The 21441-nt window shown below is 46.4% G+C and overlaps 1 protein-coding gene across 5 annotated transcripts in view; it reads right to left on the bottom strand.

Moving 5' to 3' along the window:
• Nucleotides 1-113: 113 nt before the first annotated feature.
• The window catches only part of LOC122175933 (CREB binding protein), a 76799-nt gene continuing 55471 nt past the window's right edge, over nt 114-21441 (bottom strand). For all 5 annotated transcript variants that reach the window (XM_042863978.1, XM_042863977.1, XM_042863976.1 and 2 more), the window contains 12 exons: nt 18313-18393; nt 17543-17599; nt 15587-15664; nt 15058-15125; nt 11176-11326; nt 10225-10371; nt 9613-9726; nt 9039-9204; nt 8271-8438; nt 4720-4881; nt 4172-4453; nt 114-2668 (listed from right to left, as the gene is read on the bottom strand). In XM_042863978.1, the coding sequence (XP_042719912.1) occupies nt 491-2668; nt 4172-4453; nt 4720-4881; nt 8271-8438; nt 9039-9204; nt 9613-9726; nt 10225-10371; nt 11176-11326; nt 15058-15125; nt 15587-15664; nt 17543-17599; nt 18313-18393 (3652 nt within the window). In that variant the 3' untranslated portion in view covers nt 114-490. The remainder of the gene's footprint in view (nt 2669-4171; nt 4454-4719; nt 4882-8270; nt 8439-9038; nt 9205-9612; nt 9727-10224; nt 10372-11175; nt 11327-15057; nt 15126-15586; nt 15665-17542; nt 17600-18312; nt 18394-21441) is intronic.

Below are 21441 nucleotides of genomic sequence, written 5' to 3' on the forward strand. Positions count from 1 at the left end.
CCAGGGCGGCCGCCCCGCCTCAGCCAACAGTTTGTGAATATTCTTCTTTTTTTCTTCTTTGAGACGCGACGTCTTGGAAATACAAATAAAAAATATGAATATAATGAACTTGCTTTCGCCCCCCCGCCCCCCGTTTAAAAAAAAGGTATGAGTCAACAGCAACAAAAAAATAAAAACCAAATAAACCCACAAAAGAGACCAGATACCTGTAACTGCCTGGCGTTAACAAAAAATATATTCTTTGTATTGTTTTCTTCTTGTTGTTTGTGGTTTTTTTTCCCCACGCTTTGTTGGTTTTTTTGTGTGTGTGTTTTTCTTTTAAACAGCAATTCGTCCTTCCCCGTGTAAGGAAGCAGCAGTTCCATCCGGGATCCAAAACAGCCCGGATGTCTGAATTCTCAGTACAAAATGTCCAAGAACACCAAAGGAAAAATAAAAGAAAACCAACCCCCGAGAACCCCCCAAAAATAAAAGTGATGCTCCCATAATGCTACAAACCCTCCACAAATTTTTCTAGCGTGTCCCCGGTGGTGTCACCGACCAGAGACAATTCGTTTGACAACGCACTCCTGTTGGGGGTGTTTAGTTGTGGAAGCATTGCACTCTGTTCCGGGTTGCCCAAGTGTCCCTGATCCATGGAGCTAGCCATAGTAACTGCGAGTCCTGGGTGGGGGGAACCAGTCTGGGGCGAGACGTGGTGCGGCGACGGCTGGGGCTGAATCCGCGGGGACGGGCTGGAATGTGGCGGCTGGGACTGGGGGCGGGGAGACTGAACGGGCGCCGGGGAGCGCACCTGGCTGCCGAGGGAGGAGGCGATCTGCTGGCCGGGGAGATGAGACGCCTGCGGTTGTCCTGAGAGCATGTGCTGCTGTGGGCTCATGGGGTTGGGCTGGCCCGGAGAGCCTATCTGCTGCTTCATCTGCTGCTGCTGCAGGATCCTCTGCTGCAGCGCCTGCTGAATGTTGGGAGTGCCATCCGCCCCCAGGCCGGGCTGGCCCATCTGGTTCAGCTGTCCCATCTGAGCCATCTGTCCCATGGACCCCCCCTGTATGGATATGTGCTGCTGCATCCGCTGCTGCTGCATGGCTTGAGGGTAACCTCCCGGCCCTTGGGGCTGCTGGAACTGGCTGTGGCCGGCCATCCCCGCCGCCATGCCAGCCCCTCCTTGCTGCTGCTGCTGCTGCTGCTGTTGCTGCTGCTGCAGCAGTTGCCTCCTCAGGATTTCTCGGTACTGCGGATGATTCATGCTCGCCATACTAGTGTTGTGGCCGGGGTTCATGATGTTGATTCCTTGTGCCTGAGGATTCATAGCTCCTATCCCTTGCTGCTGGGGAGGAACGCTCGGTCTCTGCACTCCTGCTTGCATCGCGTTCATGTTCTGCAATCCCGGCTGAGCGTGCATGCCCGGCTGTTGCATGCCGGTCTGCGGCTGCTGCATGCCGGCCTGGGGCTGTATCCCCGCTTGCGGTTGCATCCCGGGCTGGTTAGCCACGTATTTGGCCGTTCTTTGCTTTATAAAAGCTGCCATAAGCTGAGGGTTGGACTTAAGGATATTAAGAACCTGTTGTTGCTGCTGCGGAGAACTCGGCGATTTCAAGGTCCTCAGCAAGTCCTGAAGTGCATTTGGAGGGATGCTCCGCGGCGGCTGCTGCACGCCCGGCATCCTCGGCCCGGCCACTGCTTGCGCCGTCGCCATCGGGATGACCGGCCTCGCCATCCCCGGCTGCATCGCCTGCTGCTGCGGCATCGGAGGCGACTGCCACTGCCCAGCCTGCATGTTGGACATCACCGCGCCGCCGACGGGGCCGGGCCGCGCCACGTTCATGCCGACCTGCTGCATCTGGCTCACCGAACCCACCGTCGGGTTTACCAGCCCCGGGCGACCGGGAGGCAAACCGTTGTTGATGTTGTTGACCCTGTAGAGCTGCTGCTGCTGCTGGGCGGCCTCTCTCTCGATCTGCCGAGCCGCTTCCACCGCGGCTGGTGGCGGCTGAGCCGGAGGTGGAGGTGCGGCGACCGGGTTGGTGGGTTTTCCTGTTGAAACGGTGGTGGGGGGCTGAGTTCTGGACACGTTGGGAAAGCCAGCCGGTGACATACTTACGGGGGAAGGCTGGGGCTGGGGAGGAGGCTGCGGCGTCTGTGGCGTACTCGGCTGCTGAGTGGGGGTACCAGGCGTTGCTGAGGTAGGAGAAGGCAAACTTTGCTGAGGCACGTTTCGGGTGTTCATGGTAGCCATCCTTCTGCGCATGAGCTGAGCCTGCTGCAGGCGGTGCTGGATCTGCTGCTGCCGGAGCTTGTGTTTGATGTTGAGACAGAATGGCACGGGGCATTTGTTCTCTTGGCAGTGTTTGGCATGGTAGCAGCAAAGAGCTATGAGCTGTTTGCACACCGGGCAGCCGCCGTTGGTCTTGCGCTTGCAGCCCTTGGTGTGCTGGACAACCCGCTTCATCTTCTGGCAGGATGGCAAGGAGCAGTTTGCGTTGCGGCACTGACAGGCATGGACAAGGGACTGAATGCAGCGCTGGATGCTCAGCCGTCGCGACTCCTGGGGGCTCTTCGACTGCTGCTCCCCTTGGCTGTTGCTCTCATCATCCAGACCCAGGCCCCACTTAACCATCTTGTGGTCATGGCTCTTAGTGTTGTAGCAGTTAATGCACAGGTCGTAGTCCTGAAAGCAAAGAAAATCCAGAGCTCAGTTGTCTGCAAAGCTCCACCTGCGGCACTGGGAGGGGAGAGCAACACCACCCTGGCGTGGAAGCACACTTGGTTTCAGCAGGCACAAACACAGCCCAACAGAGGCAAGACAGCCACCCTGCGCTGTGAAGAGCTGCTGGTTTCCATTTATGCTGGGTGCACTGAGGTGCAGAGGTGGCTGCACAGCCCACACACAGCACTGGGATCGACTGGGAGAGCTGGGCACAAGGGCAGAAGCACCATCAGCTGCCTCAGCAAAGCCAGCTCCAGTCCCGGGCCCCATGGAGGGCAATAATGCAATCAGGCACTGCTACCGTGCCTTCACTTTCATACACTGCAGGTTTGGTTGTTCTGCTGTAGGCTTGGTGGGTTTTTCCCCCTTTTTGAGGATGGCAACTTTACGTCTCTGGAACATCTACCAGAGCACTTACACAAGGAGAGCCAGAACAGTGCAAGCAGCTCTGAAGTGCTAAGAACCAGGGGTTTGTCTCCATTCTTGCTGTAATTACTGACTAATAATTACTGACCTGAAATACGTTTTTTAATCTCTAAAATAGCCCCTGAAGCAAGTGCAAGTTTCATGGCAGGACAGACACTTATCTGAAAACCCGCTCAAACACCCACGTTTTCACTGCCCTGCATGCTTTTTTTTTCTGCTAGAGAAAGATAATCCCCCTTACACACAAGTAGCCAGAAGAAACCTAATGGCCACACTTCCTTTCGCTGCTTAACTCCAGCCTTGCCTCAAGAAGCCCTCTTCAGCGCTCTCCTCAGAGGGATTAATTAAGACTCTTCAACCACGAGGCTGGCAATAACTTCCAGTGTGAAAACGAGGTTGCACTTATTCAACAGTTTTTAGTTCAGCTACAGCCAGAGGTCATCAGCAGCCCTCTGGAGGATACCTGCCCCTCACGCCCACCCGTGTGACTCCACACGTAATTAATTGCTCTCTAACACAGCTCAGTAGAAGTGATCTATACTGTAACAGGGCCAGACATCAGAAGTATAGAGCCAGGTTAGGAAGCAATTATCTGGGTTGATCCAAAGGGCAAGCAACCTCTAATGCTGGGCAGAATTGAAAAGCCTCCTCGCCCAGCTGCATTTGCCTGGCTGCACTCAATGCAACGCCAAGCACCACATGCAACGTGGAGCCAACTGCTCTCATGGTCATCAATTTAACATGGATGAGCCAGCCCTGCAGATTCAGGTTACTCTGACACTATCGCTGCCCTGAAATTCTGTCACAATAAGCTGAAGCCTGCCTATGCAGAGGAGTTTGATGACACGGGAAGCAATCCAGCTGCAGCCATTCTAGCACACTACAGCTTCCCACGTAGAAAAACAAAGGCACCTATTCTAGAAGAGATTAATCACAGTGGCAGTCGCCTTCCCTTAAAGCTTCACACTGCTTACATCAGGACAGGGTTAATTTTGAGGAAATCCAGGTGAGAAGTCGTCCCAGGGGATCTACACATACCTCACAGACAGTGCAGTGCCACCTGGTCTCCACGTGATGCTTGCACTCATTGCACGTGTAGACAAAGCGGTCCTGGCCCTGGGTGTGCAGCTCCACCAGCATGCAGAGCGTGGACCACTTGGATCGGCGCAGCGAGGAGAACTCCCAGTGCTTATCTCTGGCTAAGGTGAGGAAGGCATCCCTCCCATCCATCAGATCACAGCTCAGCAGTGGGTCGGGGTCCACAATGGGAGGCAGAGTGTTAATTACGGGCCCGGCATGTAAATGAATCACAAAAAAGACCTGCAGATAAACGGGAGGGGGGGAAACAAATCAGTGATGTTAGGTGATCTCGCAGGAAAAGCTCGTGTTCTGCTGCAGAAACACAATGCTGCAAATGTGATTTAACTGACTTGGCTCATAGTAATCTCACCAATATGTCGTTACACAACTACAGGAAACCTTCAGCATAATCAAAAGCTTTACTGCCCCTAATTTTCCAGTTCTATCATCACGCCTCTATTTACAGGAATCGAGTTTCCCCTGCACGCAGCACGTTTTGACAGTACCTCTTTATGCTTCTCCATGGTGGCATACAGCTTCTGAGACAGATCGTTGGACACGTTTGGCATGCTGGGTTTCTTCTTGTTAGCTCTGCTGATGCTACTCTTATTCTTGTTGGTTTTTTTGTTGTTCTTTTTCTTGGCGTTTTTGCTGTCACCCTGGCTTCCCTGCAAGAAACACACGGGGAAGATGTTCGACTTTATCGAGCTCTCTCCCATTCACTGCAGCTGAAAGCAAAGCACAGCTGCTGTCAGTAACAGAGCTTTGGTCCAAAGCCTGAGATCAGCCACACTGTGCTAAATGCATCCCATCTTCAGGACAAAAATCAGAAACCAACCCAGCAGGAAACAGATTTCAAACGTGCTTTAAAAATAGTCTTGATTTTTTTAAGTGTACACATACAGTAATTTGTGTCTTCTTCCTTCTCACCGTACTTCAGCTTCCAAGTCTCATACTGAATAAAATGTGTTAAAAATAAAGCATACTTTCACAGATTCTGCAAGTGCAGCACTTTGCTTTGTTGTGCATTCGGGACTTCACATACTTGCTCAAGTTCTAATTCATTTAAATCCAACAAACCGAGAGACAACGCACAGAAAAGGAAGCACAGGACTTGAATCTACCAGAACACATCTGTCCCCGCCCTGAAGACGTGCTACTGCATAGCAACTCCAAAAAAAACCCCAAATTCCAAACACTCCATGCCTTCACTTGTGTCTAAGTCACAACACAGGTCCCAGGGAACGCAGACTGAATGTTAAATATAAGCAGGGTGAAAAATAGCAGATGGTGCTGTTTGGGTGACCTGGGAAAACAGACATTAATGTGCCTGAAGAACTAAATAGAAATAAAATAAAGAAGCCTCCTGTCCTCGCAACACCGCACTCACCACAAGTGCAAACCCTACCTGCTACCATGCTGGTTGGCATAATGTGAAAACAATCCTCCCATATATCCATATATATATGTATACACAGACACACACACACACACATACACACACAGGAAAGTCTCCTGAACGCTCTGTACAGGACAACAGGTTTTATTTGCAAGGGTGTTTATTCACACAAAGCAAAAATATTCCAACTGAGGAAACAATTCCGCACTAAGACTGCATGCCTCACTGCCATCCTTCCCTCTATGCACTGGGTTCAGACACAACTTCCCTGCCAAACCTCAGGCTTTCAGTAACTGGTTTTAATGGCTTTCTGATCAAACCTGGTTGGAAATTAAAGCCATTCTACTTCACAGGGAGCCAAAGCTCCGTGCCATTTGAAGGCATTTAGCACTGAATTCAGTGCTGAATTCAGAACTGTGGTATATTCCCATGATTTCTCCTCCCCAGCATTTCCTACTGCTTTGATGGAATTAGGGATTCTGTTCATCATCTCTTCATCCTGGAGCATCAACACAGATTTTAAAATTAAAACACCAAACTGAAGAATACAGGGATAGAAACTTAGCTGACACTGTAATTCTAAGTCTCCTTTCTGCTACAGAGCTCCTGGGGTGGGTCCAGAGGAGGGCCACTAAGATGATCAGAGGGCTGGAGCACCTCTCCTAAGGAGAAAGGTTGAGGGAACTGGGACTGTTCAGCTTGGACAACAGAAGGCTCTGAGGAGACCTCACTGTGGCCTTCCAATACTTGAATGGAGCATAAACAGGAGGGGGAACTGCAGTTTGTAAGGGTGGATGGCGATAGGACAAGGGGGAATGGTTTTAAACTGAGACAGGGGAGGTGTTTAGGTTGGATATGAGGAGGAAGTTTTCCACCCAGTGGGTGGTGAGGCACTGGCACAGGCTGCCCAAGGAGGCTGTGGATGCCCCATCCCTGCAGGCATTCAAGGCCAGGCTGGATGTGGCTCTGGGCAGCCTGGGCTGCTGGTTGGTGACCTGCACACAGCAGGGGTTGGAGCTGGATGAGCGCTGTGCTCCTTTGCAACCCAGGCCATTCTGTGATTCTATGACACTATGATTCTATATCTTTAATTTATACTTTAGTCAATAACACTACTCAGCAGCTCAGCCTGGTACTTTTGGTACCTGGAGAACAGATCCCTTCAGGTACCATTGCACAGATCCAGCCAGCTCTGGCAGAGGAGCTGCCAGCAGGCCGGTCAAGGGGCCTTGTGCCTTCAGAGCCTTTCCCAAGCTATGTCCCACCCCTCAAACCTCTTCTACCTGCTCCCTGCGGCAGTCTCACACCAATTCCTCCCCCCCCAGGGGGCACACTTCTCTCCACAAAGCGACGCTGCTTTAGGTGACAGCACTGGAGAGCTTCCCCTGTTTTCCTTACTGCTTTTCCTGAGCCAAGGGCCAAAAGCACGCTGCTGCTTTTCTGGGTGACACCTTCAGCCATTTGGATGCAGACTTTTTCCCCCCCCCACCCCAAGCAGCATCAGTGCATGATGTGGAATGTACAGATGGTAACAGTCAAGGCTGTGTCCTCCCACATGAGGCAGACAACTCACATGAGTCTAACAGCTGTTTCTGACTTCTTAAAGCCACTTTCTTCTCCACCCCTTAGATGTACCTGTGTACACTGGTTCCCCCCCTAGAAGGACCATGCTATGATTTATTTGAAAGCAATACTGTGAACAAGAGGACTGCAACGTGCATTTCAGGCCTCGCCTTTCAGTTCCTTCTATGCTGCTCTTTGTTAAAATATCTCAACATTTTAAATTACGTTCAGAATAAAAAGGTGAAAGCCATTAACTTTACAGCTCCATAAAAACAGCAGCAAACTAGAGCAGCTTTGAGGGAGCTGCTAAGGTTTAATAGAAGGAACTTTCTGACACAGCTCCACATCAATCACACGTAACACACACAGTCACAGCACAGGAGCAGAGCACAGCTTCTCCCCAGTTAAACCTTTGGGTTCCACCTTCAGTTCAGATCTTCCTACTCTATTTTCAAAATATCTGGCTGTAAATCACAAGCAAAAAGCACCTTTTGCTTGTAGGTAAAAGCACTGTGACTGTTTGGTTGCAGATCCAAACAAATATAAGTAATGAAATTCTGGCCAGGAATTAAGAAAAGATTTTTTTCTTTAAGTTACTCAGAGATGTGCTGATGAAGGGAAATCACCAGCAGGATCAACACTTCACACCAGTGCAAAGATTACAAACAAAAGAACTGTTTGTAATATAGATGTGAAAGAATTTTCTCCAAGGGAGTGCAAAGTACCTCAAATAAAGGTAAAATCCAATTCAACTCTGAAAAATACTGCATCTTTCAGTAATCACCTTTGCAAAGGTGTGAACCAGGAGCTCAACCGAATGACTGCAAGCAAATGCAGCAGTTGTGGTGTGATCCCAAAGTGGCTCAACACGCTTCTCTGAGAACATAAATGCTAAACTACACAACTCACCTCAAATCCTCACAAAAACAACAACAATCCATCAGTGTATTTCTATCCAACAAAAAATTCCAAAATACTGGCAAAGGAACCCCAGATGTAAGAATGACCTCTTCAGCTGATTAGCCAGCAAACCAGAAAAGTGTAACTATCAGCTTTATGATCCAGAAGCAAGTACAGCACATGAAGCTAACTCACCTCTGTTGTTTCACTAGCTGCAGTGCTTTCTTCCTTCTTCCTTTCCTCCTCCTCCTGCTCCAGCTCTTTAATGCTTTCTTCCAGCACATTGGGCCAGAAATCACCTTCAAAGTAAGGCAGCTCCTTGGCACTCGTCAGCCTGTCTTCAGTTGCTTGTTTGAAGATGTCCTGTTAAGAGCACCACAGAACATCAAGAATAAATACATGGAGACCACTTTGAAGAGATGGGAGAATCAGAGACGTGACTCAGTGCTGCAGCGAGCAGTGCTTTGCTTCTCCTTATTTTCTGCTCTGGGAACTCCCGCCATATTTTCCTACAGCGTGCTCTGAACTGATGATGAGCCCAACCTGTGCAACTTAGAACCACGTACCATGACCCTCAATGATGCACAGCTTCCCCAGATCCTATTTTCAACGCACTGACAGTCCAAAAGGACTGCACCTCCCTGCATTTCTATCCCAGCTGTTCTCTAACACTGGTGCTCAAAAGCTTGTAAGAAGATTCCCCTGGGTGAAACATTCCCCTCGGGGTGAAATTTGGTTCTGGTGGATTTGTTAGTAAGAAATTCTCCTAGGACAGAAGGCATACCTTGGGAAATTTCAATCTGAAAGGCAGAACTTCCAGAAAATTTAATGAAAAGACAACACTGGCTGACAGTAAGAATGCTTGCACAACACTGTGACTGTTCTGCATCCAATGAGACAGTACTGGCCATCTTGAGGTGAAAAAGTGGTAAGAATTAATACAGCGAATGAACAGCAGCAAACCTTGTAGTCATGAATGATTCTCTCAGCAAAGGCCTTGTCCAGCATCTTCTTATACCATTCTTGTAAGCGTTTGGGCTTGGGGATTTTCTGATCAGGTGGATGGCAATGAAAAATATAGTCATCTCCTTCACTCGGGGGACAGGCCCAGATGTGTCCTGTCACATACCTGCAATTTACACACACAAAAGATCCTTAACAGTACTGCCCATCACCTTACAAGCTGAAAACAAACAGAGATGTGCATTCAGAACGTTTTTTGCTTCTCTTTTCTTTTTAAACAAAGGTGTTGAGGCAACGACCTGCGTTTATGCAAGAGATGGGAAAGGGTGAGGGATATGAATGTGAAGCTTCAAAGCTCTGAGTAACCAGTGAGAGGAAGAATGAGCCTAAGCAGTGAAATGTCTAGGAACCCTTATTGACAAAATCCAAACTCTCTCCTCTCTGCGGAAAAGTGTTCCACGTGTGCCAGTGGGCAGAAGGAAAGAGCCTACTGCTAAGTGTGAGGCTACTCGGCCTTGTGGATGAACAAAATGCTACGTGAGAAGACTGTTTTCTTTGAAAAGCTTTCACTTACCCAAGTTTCTTCACGTACTCCAAGTATCCAATGAGGATTTCATGATAAACTGCAGTTCGGAGACAACGGGGGCGGAAGAAATGAATACTATCTAGATACGATATGTACACACGTCTACAACAGTGAGAGAAGAACGACAGAAAGCATCAGGTACAGCTGAACTTGTGTGCTGCCCACCGAAAACTGACTTGTACAGTAGATAACTCTACAGCCACACCAAAGAAAAGGGATGATCAGGGATTGTTTGACTGAACAAGTGAGCATCTCGCTATAGTTAAAATAGTCCTCAAAAGCAGAAGGTTGGCGATGCTTTTGGGACAGCAGGAATGTATCTCAAAAAGCAAAATTAAACAATAATAATAATAATAAAATATTGTTGATATTGTAACATTTTTTGCTGTGATATTTGATTTCCCCTTTGAAGCCATCTGCAGTCACACAGCAGAACTTAGAGAATTACCACAGAATCACTGTTTGAGCTGCAGGGGATCTCTAAAGGTCACCCAGTCCAAAATCTGAGCCTCTCTCCCAGTATTTCAAAGTGAGCTCCCAGTGAACGTAGCTCAATATCCTCCATATCTATATGCCACTGATACAGAAATGAAGCAGTACCTTGTGTTTGGAGGGGGGCAGTCCGAGCCATACTCCTGCACATGCATGCCAAAGAAGCAGACATCTACTCCATCTATCTCCTCAAATGCAAACAGAGCTTTGGTACGGTAAGGGAAGGATTCTGACATCTCACCAGAATCCACAAATCTGAAGAAAAGGATGATAGGAAGGAAAAAGAAATCAAATAAAGCCAGTGATAAACCACTATCCTTCCAGCAGAAGGAAACTCTTTTATTTTTAAGTTCCTCTTAACTCATTAGAAGCATTTATACAGAAGTTAAACTAGGGTCAAACCAGAGCTGTATTAAAATAGAGAGCTGTCAGTGCAAGGCCTGTTGCTGTAACACTCATGAAGAGAATTTCCATACAGTTAACACATGACTGAATAGCAAAGCACCGAGCAGAAGAGCACCCTCAGAAACCACCAGCCTTTAAACATAGTGCAGAGCGAAAGACCTGATGCCCTCTGATGATGTGATGTCAATGCTGGCTTTATGAATTAAATCCAGCATACTTCACAGAATAAACATTTCAAGCTCCTCGTTTATTAAGTAGATTAAAAATAACTTCTGAAAACTCAAGTATTTATAAATAAATTGAAGGAACAGTGAGGACCAAACCGTTCCAAACTAAACTTGAATTCAGTAACACCACCAAAGCCTGCTCAGATTCTCTCTCTTGATTCAATTCAATGAAGCTGCAGTACCATAACCAAACCCAGCACATCCCTCCACACGCCCAGCAAACAGTTCACACGCAGCACTCAACCTCCTCCAGGTCCAGCTGCTACAAACTGCTCTTCCTTACCCTTCATAAGCTGCCTGCTCATGCAGCACTCTCCAGTTTGTGCAGAGGGATTAAGGTGCAAATTGCCACAGCTTTGCCACATACATGCAGGAAAACATTGGAATGAACATTTAAGACACCATTCATTGCAGCTAATAAACCAACCTGGATTTCATCCCTGGTTTAACTTCTACTGTCTTATCTGAACTTGCTACCACTCTGACAAAGACCTCTCCAGCTTCAGGATGATTCTGTCGCCTCAGAAACTTGTTCACTCTGTCTTCCAAATGGTTTCCTAAGCGGGTGGTCTGCAGCCCTGGAATTGAAAAGAGAGAAGACAACAGCACACATGAATTGCTGTGAAGCTCAGGTCAGTCCCCACGCCTGTTAGGTGCCTCGTACCGCCCTGATGCGTTTACAAGAGCTGCTTTCTTCCTCTGCTTCACCTCCGCATGACAACAACCACGTTTTTATTTCTACAGCCAAAACAGGTTGCTTTGCTTTCTGCAGTGTTTTTAACCAAAGCTCAAGCATTCGTACCCTCATGTGGAAACTCAAACCGCAATAGTGGAACAGTTCCTCACTAAGTGCACTAACAAAGGCGGCTTCACGTCGCATTTTTAAATCTGTGGGCTTATTTTACCAGTGCTGCACATGTTTCCTCCTAACACCACCACAATCTGGCTGCTTGACAGAGATGACATCACTGTACAGATCTGGCTCGACGCCACACCTTTTCAAGCAAAACGAAGCGAAGCAAAGCAAAGCAAGGGAAACGAAAATGCGACTTCAATGGAGATTTCACTGCACTTTCTTTTATTTCCAAGAGAGCTTTTGGATGGAAAAGTTACAGTAACCTGCACAGAAAGCTTAAAGGGTTCTTGCACAGCGACAGAGGTCTGTACAGTTCAAGTCGACGTGCTGCCCAATGCAGTCTCCAACCCTGCACACACACAGTTGCCTTCTGTGAGCACAGCTGCTTTGGTAGCACTGCAGGATGCGACCATTTTCAAACAAAACCCACCACAAATTACAGAAATTAAGATGAGAATTTCAACTTCAGTTGCAAAAGGAAAAGCAGCACGCTGTTCTGACTTGAAGATTAATGACCATTTCTCTTGTTCTACTGTTTGCACATATTTCACCAGTGAGTGTTTCTGCTTCATACTACGGTCCACCTCCTGCCTTTGTGGAACAGGTGGTTCAATCTCCAGGTGTTCATTCCATTTCACTAACATGCCTTTAACTCTCAGCTCTCCAGTGCTCCATTTTGCAGGCATTCCCAAGCCACCAACACGAGGCTGTTGGTGCTCCTGACCACTGAGCTCGCACACGAATGCTGCAGAGAAATGCCTCTGCTGGAAGTGATGCTTGGACACCAATCCTGGAAATGAGCTCTTCCTCTGAACACACCTGGCTCCCTTTTTAAGGAATCCATACAGCTAAGTGCTTACTTTGCAGTCAGTTTACACAAGCTGTAGAGCACAACCTTGTTTTACACCTTCTTACCTTGCCCAGTTCTACCATTAGCAGTTATACTGCCAGCAACCACAGTATAAATTGAAAGAGGCCCGGAGTGAAAATACACTTATTCCCTTAAGCATTTTCTATATGCTGATGGGAGATATTGGGCTTTCTACATGTAACAGAAGGTGGCTGATTTAAAGGAAATTAAGCTATGCTCCAAAGAAATGATTTGGTTTTGTTGATTTCTCTCGGAACAAACAGGAGAAAACAGAAACAGCTCCGTTCCAGCTAACAAGCTGGTACAATTTCAGAAAGCTCTTTCAGTTGAATCTACAGTCTTACTGTGTTTTCTTCCTACCACCTCCCTAATGCTAAAAACCAAAGGCTATCTCCCTCCTCCTTATGCTGTAACGCATAAAGATGTGAAAAACTGAGAAAAAAGGCCAAACAGGATAGATTTTAAAAGCAGCATTAAGATTATACACACTGTAAAGCATGGATCCAAACCCCGGGTTTGGATGGTTGAAATGTCAGAACATGAGAAAGCCTTTTAAAAGCACCTGCATTTTACTTGTTAAACACGTCTAACAAACTTCCAATGAAAGCTCAGCGCCCAATTCAAACTGTAGCTCAAATCTGAAGAAGGTAACCACACCAACAACAACATGGCAGGCTTCCAGGCAGCCTGCTACAGAATTTTTGCTGTTGTAGCAATGGTGAACATTTGTTACTGGGTGAGCAACAGGACAGACAGGAATCCAGTCCCATTTCCAGCTTACTGGGACTTTTGTAAGGATGCCTCAAGTGCCTTTCATTTAATACACAGTAGGAACAGGTTTCAGCTGACTGATGTGCTTTCGTGAGTGTTAGCAGTGGTGCCAAGCTTGAAAGACTACAGAAATCTTGGTGGTGCGTTGGTATGGGCTTTTATGAGGAGTGATAGGAAGGGGGAGAAAACGAGTTAATGCTTCCAGCATTCATCACCTGTTTGCTTTTAGGTCAGCAGACCAAGTTTTGACAAGAGGAAGCTTTCCTTCCCTGTTCCTGCATTTCCATCAGAGGTCCCCAGAGCTGAGCCCACCAATGGGCTACACATCATCGTGGGACAAAGAATAGATGGTAGGCAAGGAGTAGGGAAAGGAGACAAAGGGAGAAGCTTTCCATTCCTTCCCTGTCCTAATGCCCCACGAACAAAACTACTTCAAACTACATGTTGGTTACTCAGACATTTCCAAGCTTTGTTACAGGAAAACTGCACACTTGTAAGAAATGGCACATGTAAGAATTTCAATCGATACACTCTGTAAAGTCAGCATATAAAAGGAAAGGCAGCTATTTAAAATGGTTATCTACAATGACATTTTTATTTCTTCACTTCATTAATGTTCTCTTACAATCTTCATCTGTCTTTAATGAGAGCAATTTCCATCTTTTCAGCAATAGCATTTCACATGTCAGGTTACCCCAGAGATGGCTCTGATTACTGTAACCTGATAATGCTGTATGAGCCACGTTTCCCCCCCACCTCAAATATCCTGCTTCAAATCTTCTATGGTGCTGAAAATGCAATCAACACATGCAATCATACCAAAACTTAGCTTAATGCAAAACCACTCCTTTATTAGAAGGAATTTGAAGAGTCAGGCTTGCAAACTTTCAGTACAACAAAGTAACCCAGAATTCAAAGCACCAAAGAACAAGGGAGAAAGAAGAGCATCCACAAGTGCTTGTCAATGAAGTTTGCATCCATTTCTTTTAAGTGCACCTGAATCACTCTATTTCTAAACTCAGTCATTTTCCACTCTAGGCTGTTGATGCTGCATTTCCAATGCCAGCCCCTACCTCTTTTTTGTTGTTGTTTTTGCCCTCCACTACAAACAGAAGTCATTAAGATGTGCTCTGATGCAAAGAGTGTCTGTGTTAGGATTGCTCAGGAGATGGAGACAAGTTGACCCAGAAGCTTTTGGCACACTTCTCAGTGACATTTCCAACAGGTTATAACAGCAGGTACTTGTAAGATGTAGATTATAACACTACAGCTTACTTATTCCATTGGACAGTTCTATCCCAGTCCACTCAAAGAGCAAGAAAAGCTCTTCAAACACATCAGTGTTTGGCACCACCACAGTGCACCTGAAACGCAGCACAACCTGTTACTACTCGTTACTTCCAGGGCACAAAGGTGATGGTGATTTACTGTTACTTCAACACTACATGGAAACGTGTCTAAATACAGCCTGTAAGTGCATGCAGCCTGTTTCTGTTTCCTTTTTTTCCCCTTTTTACCTCCTCCGTCTTCTTGTTTCTTTTGCTTTTTGTCTTGGAAAAACAGGCACACAGATGCCAAAGGCCTCAGGCAGCATTAAGGCTGACTACAAACTCATAAAGATCAAGTCTTTAAAATACTGACAGCCAGCAAAACCTCAGGTGATGCCATTCCCCATTTTGCAAATGCTCCTGTACTACCTATCATGGCAAGTCTCAATGAGAAAGCTAATATTTGACAAATACTTGCAAAGGAAGAAATCCTTTGGCAGAGAGAATGAAAATCAAACACAGAAATAGAAACATCAGACTTACTTTTAGCACTGAACTTGTTTTCTTTACGTGTTCTACCAGTTTTCTTCAGACAATTATCACACACAAACCTGAAGAGAAAAAACAGAAGTGCCACAAACTTGACAAATGCAATCCTGGCTGCATGCAGCTCAAAGTCTGAACCCATAATTTTAACCATCAACGTACGGTGTATTTTCCTCTGGATTTGACCTTTCCATTTGAGGGACTTTATGCCCTTCTGTGTCAGTTTAAGTCTGTCAAACAGCTACACCTGCATCTGTGTTTTTTAGTACACAAATTTATTGTCAATCAGGTCCCACCGCTTAGAACCACAGAAATCTGAGTATGTAACAAATCTGTTTCATGTACTTTTTCATCTGTATGTACTGAAATGAGACCAGAGATGCAAAAATTTAGAAATGCTTTGTCCATTTGTACTCAGCTATTAAAGGACAGTGTTGCGTATTAAAGAGCAAAAGCAGAAAATCTTAATTATGAAAACAACATCAGTCTTATCACACAAGGCTTAGAAAGCTAAGAAACATCTTACCCTGAAGGCCAAATAATATCATAATGTAATACACAAATCTGGTGCATCTTCCGACCACACTCTTTGCAGTCAACAAACCTGAGAAGGAAAAGGAACAGCCTGTCACTTCTGTTGCTAGGCAGGTAATATTCCAGAATTCAGCAGCAAGAACAACAGCCAACCCTCCACTACTCTTCACGCACATAGAAGACCTGCAAATTTAGTAGTTACAAGTGTCAGATGTGAGCTCCTGAGTTCTTCTTGTGGTGTTCAAGAAACCTTTACATGTTGTATTGTGGGACAAGGTTTAGTGGGAAATATTGGTGATGGGTGAACGGCTGGACTGGATGATTTGAGAGGCCTTTTCCAACCTTGGTGATTCTGTGAGTCTATGATCCTATCTTTTTCTAAGCTGAGCTCTGAATTTTCCCAGCTTCACAGAATTCTGCTTAACAAAACCTCTACAGACTTAGCTGTCAGTTTCTGCATCAACCACAAGCTGACTAAATGGTTGCTCAACTTACTGTAGATGTACAAGGGAGTCACTCATGAATAAGCACGCCAAGAGGACGTGTATTAACATGCCTCTGCCTGCACGGGTCTGCAGTAGAGTTTTCTGATTTTTTAAGATACTTCAAAATTAATGTCTCTTTTGTCTGGGCTGCCACAGTGTTTATGGACTGCACCGCAATGGTGAGCTCAGCAGCCTGCCTGTAAAAGCAGAGCAGCTCTACCAGGTACCTGCAAGCATGAGAAAAGAGGAACAAACTGCCAGAGAACAAACGAGCAGTGATTAAATCTTGCAGCAGCCACTTAGGGACAGCAGGAAGCGTAACACTGCTGCTACAGAAATATCCCATGTGACTTTTCCAAGGCTAACAAACTCACGAGAAGGATGCCCCTTCCAGTGGCTAAGTGCTCCAGTGAAGTGAGAAAGGAGTTCCAGGAGTCTAGCTAAATGGGGAGAGAACAGCAAACTGCCAGGTGCTTGGGATGAAATGCTCACTATGGTGGAGGGCAAGGCTGTGCAGCACAGGGCAGAACACACCTTAGGAATTACTTCAATAAAACCAGCAAGTAAGTTGCATGAAAGGAAGTTACTTCAAACACTCGCCAGCTTTTTGCTTCACACAATCTTAAATTCTTTCAAGCTTTCTACCCCACCTCTTTTTTCCTCAGCATTCAGCATGTATAGCTGGGTTACAGGAGGGACAAGTTCCCCATGGGGTTATGGCAAGGCAGCAGGTCAACACCAGGAAAAGGGATCGTGCTCTTCTGTCACTCCCATGGCAATGCCATTCTGGTGCTTGCTGGAGCTTTACTGAGCCAATTCAGCACTGCCAGGATGGAATTCCCCCTGCTTATTTTGTTTGTCCCAGGTTAGTTTGTCACTTTATGATGTGGGCATCCACCAGTCTCCAAATAAGCCCCAAGGGACAGAGCAGCACAGAGTGCTGGGGCAGAACCCCGCAGTGCAGAGCATGACCTTTTTCAGCAGTGGCAGCCATTGGAAAGGTCCACATTTAAAAAAACAAATGTGTAAATTTGCCCTTTATTTGTAGGATACTAACAATTATTCTAAACTAAGGAACAAAACAGCCCTCTTAAATTGAAGGCTTAAACAAATTAATCTCTTCTGCTAGAAGCACCCATTAACCTCCTCCTTTTTGGCTACCTGTAAATACCCAAACATTGAGGGGAAGAGCATGGCACTCAGATGTTAAGGCTTCTATTTCAGCCAAACAGAAAGAGGAATGGCCACTGAAACAGGGTCACACTCAGGTCTTGGTACCAAAGGCAGACACCAAGATCACATGTGGTGCTGTGAACTCTGGAGAAAGATTTCACCGTCTGCTTGGGCAGAGATGGAAAAAAAAGGAAGAGTTCTTTATTCTCTCTCTCATTTCTGAAGTGCTGGTTAGAGGAGAAATGAAAGCTGTGAGTGATCTGAGCAGCAAGAGTGGCCTGGTTACTTACGGCTCAGGATCTAGCGTGTCGTTCTTCTTCTTCTCAAACTGATCTTTAGAGATGGTTCTAGAGACAAAGAGTTAACATGAAAGCTCAGTAGCACTGTTTTATCAGAGGCTGACACTATATCATGCTATTCTGAACTGCAGCAAACAAGCAAACCAAATCTGAAGGAACTGTATCAGCTTTTGTTTTCTATTCAGAGAACACAATTCATTTTAAGCTATAGAAAATACTTTCCCCATTTCATTTTCTGTGGTAAATTAAAACCAAAATAATAAACAGCATATATGTAAATTTAAAATATCAAGAAGGAGGCAAGGTACAGCCAGTAAAGCAGCCACCCTCCAAAGCAGCTTGTGCTGCTCATGTGTCTCACAGCACCCTTCTGGCTGGGTTAAAGGCAAGCCATTGGTTTCATAAAGAAAAGCTGTGCTTTGCAAGGTGAGGCGCCAGGACTGGCAGAAACCTTTCATGTGAGAAGAGGCCCAGGGACAGTCACAGCACAGCCCCCTTCTCCCCCTGAGCGTGCTGCTCAGTGCCAGCCCTGCAGCCTGGGGCAGCTCTCAGGCAGCACAACTGGGCACCAATGGCACCTGGGCACCAGGCACAGGAACAGCCATCGATCATCAGTTACTGCAAAAAATCACCCACTACTGAGAAACACAGCATTTCCCCACCGACACAAGTGGCCACAGTGCCAAGCTAGGCATCAGAACCACCCACTGCCCCTCCTTTAAGAACAAAACAAAGCGTGAAGAAGAAAGGGAACTACTTACGTTTGAGGCTGGGAAGGGTCATCACCCAGGGTGACATTCTCCCCCTGGATTTCAGTGAAACACTTCTCACAGAAGTGATACCTGTCAGCAAGAAGGCCATATTTGGGTGAACTGGTCCAGCCCAACACACAGCCACCCGAGCACGGAGGCAGCAACCAGAGCAGGGCAGATCGCACGCCGAGGGGGGTTTGTTGGTTGATTGGTGGGTCAGTGTGCACAATGAGGAGGAACAGGGGACGGCAGGGTTAGAGAACAGGGGAGGGAACAAACAGCACAGACGTAAGAGGTAAGACGCAAACACCAAGACAACACAGAGCAGAAAGCCAAGGCAAAGCACAGATTAGCATTCGGTCTCATTTTATACATTTCGGCCATCATTACTAACAGAGAGGAGGGTCAGATTCCAAATTTGGGCAGGATTAATGCAGTAGCTACCAAGCGCTACGTTTACAGAGGCCTCAAATTGAAGAATTTGGATTTGATTTGCATTGCTTAAGAAAAAAAAACATTGTGATTGCAGGCTTGAGACTGATTGGGTTTCCTTTGGTTAAAAAAAGCAGCCTGTCAAGAAGCCTTAGGAACACACTTGTACAGGTTTAAGCAATTAGAAAATATGCTGAAAGCATTTACTGGCTGTCAGTAAAAACTATAAAAGCAGAAACACTTGGTATTGAAAAAAAAAATAGCTATTAAAATATTCAATTCAAAAGTTATTTGACTGTAAGAATAAATGTGACCAATTGCTCAGCTTTTATTATTTAATATAAATGAAACCAAATCCATACTCTAGACAAACATTTAACAGAAATGCAATTATGGGTCAGAGTTTCCAGCCATTTATCTATATAAATACAATATATGTATATATGTGAACAACATCAAATATTGTACATACATACAATATATTTATGGGTACGTTAACGATGCGCAATTAAACTTTACAAATCGAATACGAGACTGGAGAGAATTTCTGGTCCCCAGACCAAGAGCCAATCCCACTACACTCAGCAAACCAATGGTTTCACAAACCAAGCTGAGTACATTGGAAGGCGACTCCACAAAAATACAATCTGCATTTGAAAAAAAAAAAATCTACGTTTCACATATTATTTTTTTTTATTTATTTTTAAATTGTTCGTTTTGTTTTGCTTCTGATGAACTGGAACCAACGTTGTCCGGGTCATTAAAAACGAAAGGCTAAATGTTTGGAAAGGATATGAATTCACACATGAACAAAGGTAACAAAGAGAGGCCACAGCTGTAAAATGCAGGAAGGCCACAAAGGATCATCAAAATAAGGGAGCTTTATGGAGGTTCAAGAGTGAGAGAGTATAAGCAGCAACGGCAGCACAGCAAATGCAGTTTTAGTACTCAAACACTACAACCGTACGAACGGTGAGCATCAGAGGCATCAAACGAGACTCAGTGTCACAAGGAACCGACAACCGAAGGGATGGAGGTCAGCAGGCAGCTCTGTCCCTTACAACACATCCTCACACGCCTGAACTGCTGTGAGCCTGGGGCAGATCCCAGCACTGCGCTTCCCAGGAGCCAACCATAGCCAGCGAGTGGCCTTTGCTGAAACGCACAGGCTGGAACTGCTTGCTGTGGCAGAGGCAGGCCGTGACACCAGCGCCGTGTGCCGTGAAGCACCAGGTGAGCAGCGCCCGGTCCTTGGGCAGCACCCAGCACATCGAGGGAAGGAGCTCTGAAGAGTGCAAAGCCAGGGCCGCGTTAAGGCAGCACGGTTTTAGGAGCCTTCCAACCCCTGCAGCCCTGCCAGCTTGGCTCTGGCTCCAAGAGCCGCCCAGCTCGCCAGGAACCACTGAAACACAGCAGCACGCTCAGAGCTCCTTCCACACGGGGCTGGGCGTGCAGTGACACAAAGAGGAAGGAGGGTTGGGTTCCTTCTACTTCACACAGCACATACTGACCGAGCCGTGTAATAACTTCACCAGCAGGGCAGTTGCAGTTTTGATAGCAACCACGTGAGCTCAGATGTCTGCTCCCTGCTCACAGCCAAGCGCACGCTAACTGCCCGTGCCTCATCTCCTGCAGGTCAGCTCAGCTGGGATTAAACACATCATCCTCTCGAGCAAAACCAGGAGCTGCTAATGCAACTGAACGAGGCCAGGAGAACAAAAAAAGATCGATTCTGTTCATTTGTAGTCTTTGGGAGTGATGAGTGAGTGCCTCGTGATGAGCACAGAGCAATTCCACAGCAGAGCTTTTGAGGAATGGGCAGCCATGCTGCACCTCCCTCGTGCTGAGCCCACACTGCCCAGGTGACAGAGCCACAGCAGGGCCGGGGCTTATCTGCTTTTTACGTACTGCCAATCCATTCTTGATTCTTACTATGTCATTCTATACAATTTAATTAAAAAAACAACAACAAAAACCCCATGAGCTCACAAACGCTGACTCTCAGGGTTGATCATTTTAGGAGTCAAAGGGAGAAGCAATGAAAACACAGGATGACCCAAACGAAGGGGCTTGTAACCAGAAGAGCCCACCGGCACAGCTTCCATTCATACTTGGTTCAATTTCAGCAAACCCAGACGTAGTTAATTACCACTCATGTTCAGAACAACTGACACAACCACCCCAGCTCACACAGCAGCCACCCTGGGCTGCTCCGTGCTGCAGAGCCAGGCCTAAAGTTAGCAAGAGTTCAGCCTTCATATGTGGTATTAAGATGGAGAAAGAGAAACTGAGATAGAGTGAAAATGAATCACCCGAAGATCATGAATGCTGGTCCGTAAGATAAACCCAGGTGAAATAATAACTAAGTTATTATGAATATGGACCCGCAGAAATGGAGACCTTCTTGTAATTTATTGGTTTTTTTGCATGCTGCTACAAATATTCACCAAACACTTGGGGAAGCATACGACATTCTAGCTGTAACAGTCAGACAATTCATGGAAGGTGCTCACTGCAACACATGAAAAATGGAGAGCTTTTCAAATGCAGACTGCTCAGGTGACTGATTCCCATCTATCAGAGACAAGTCACATTACGGCTCATTATCAAAGTCCTGAGAAGGCTCATCTGTGTCAGCACACCAATTTCCAACTGCAACTGAAGTGTATTTGAAGGAACTTCTAGATTAGCAATTGGACACTAGGA

Source organism: Lagopus leucura, unplaced genomic scaffold (assembly GCF_019238085.1).
Source record: "Lagopus leucura isolate 7727_CA_CO unplaced genomic scaffold, USGS_WTPT01 Super-Scaffold_760, whole genome shotgun sequence".
NCBI lineage: Eukaryota > Metazoa > Chordata > Aves > Galliformes > Phasianidae > Lagopus > Lagopus leucura.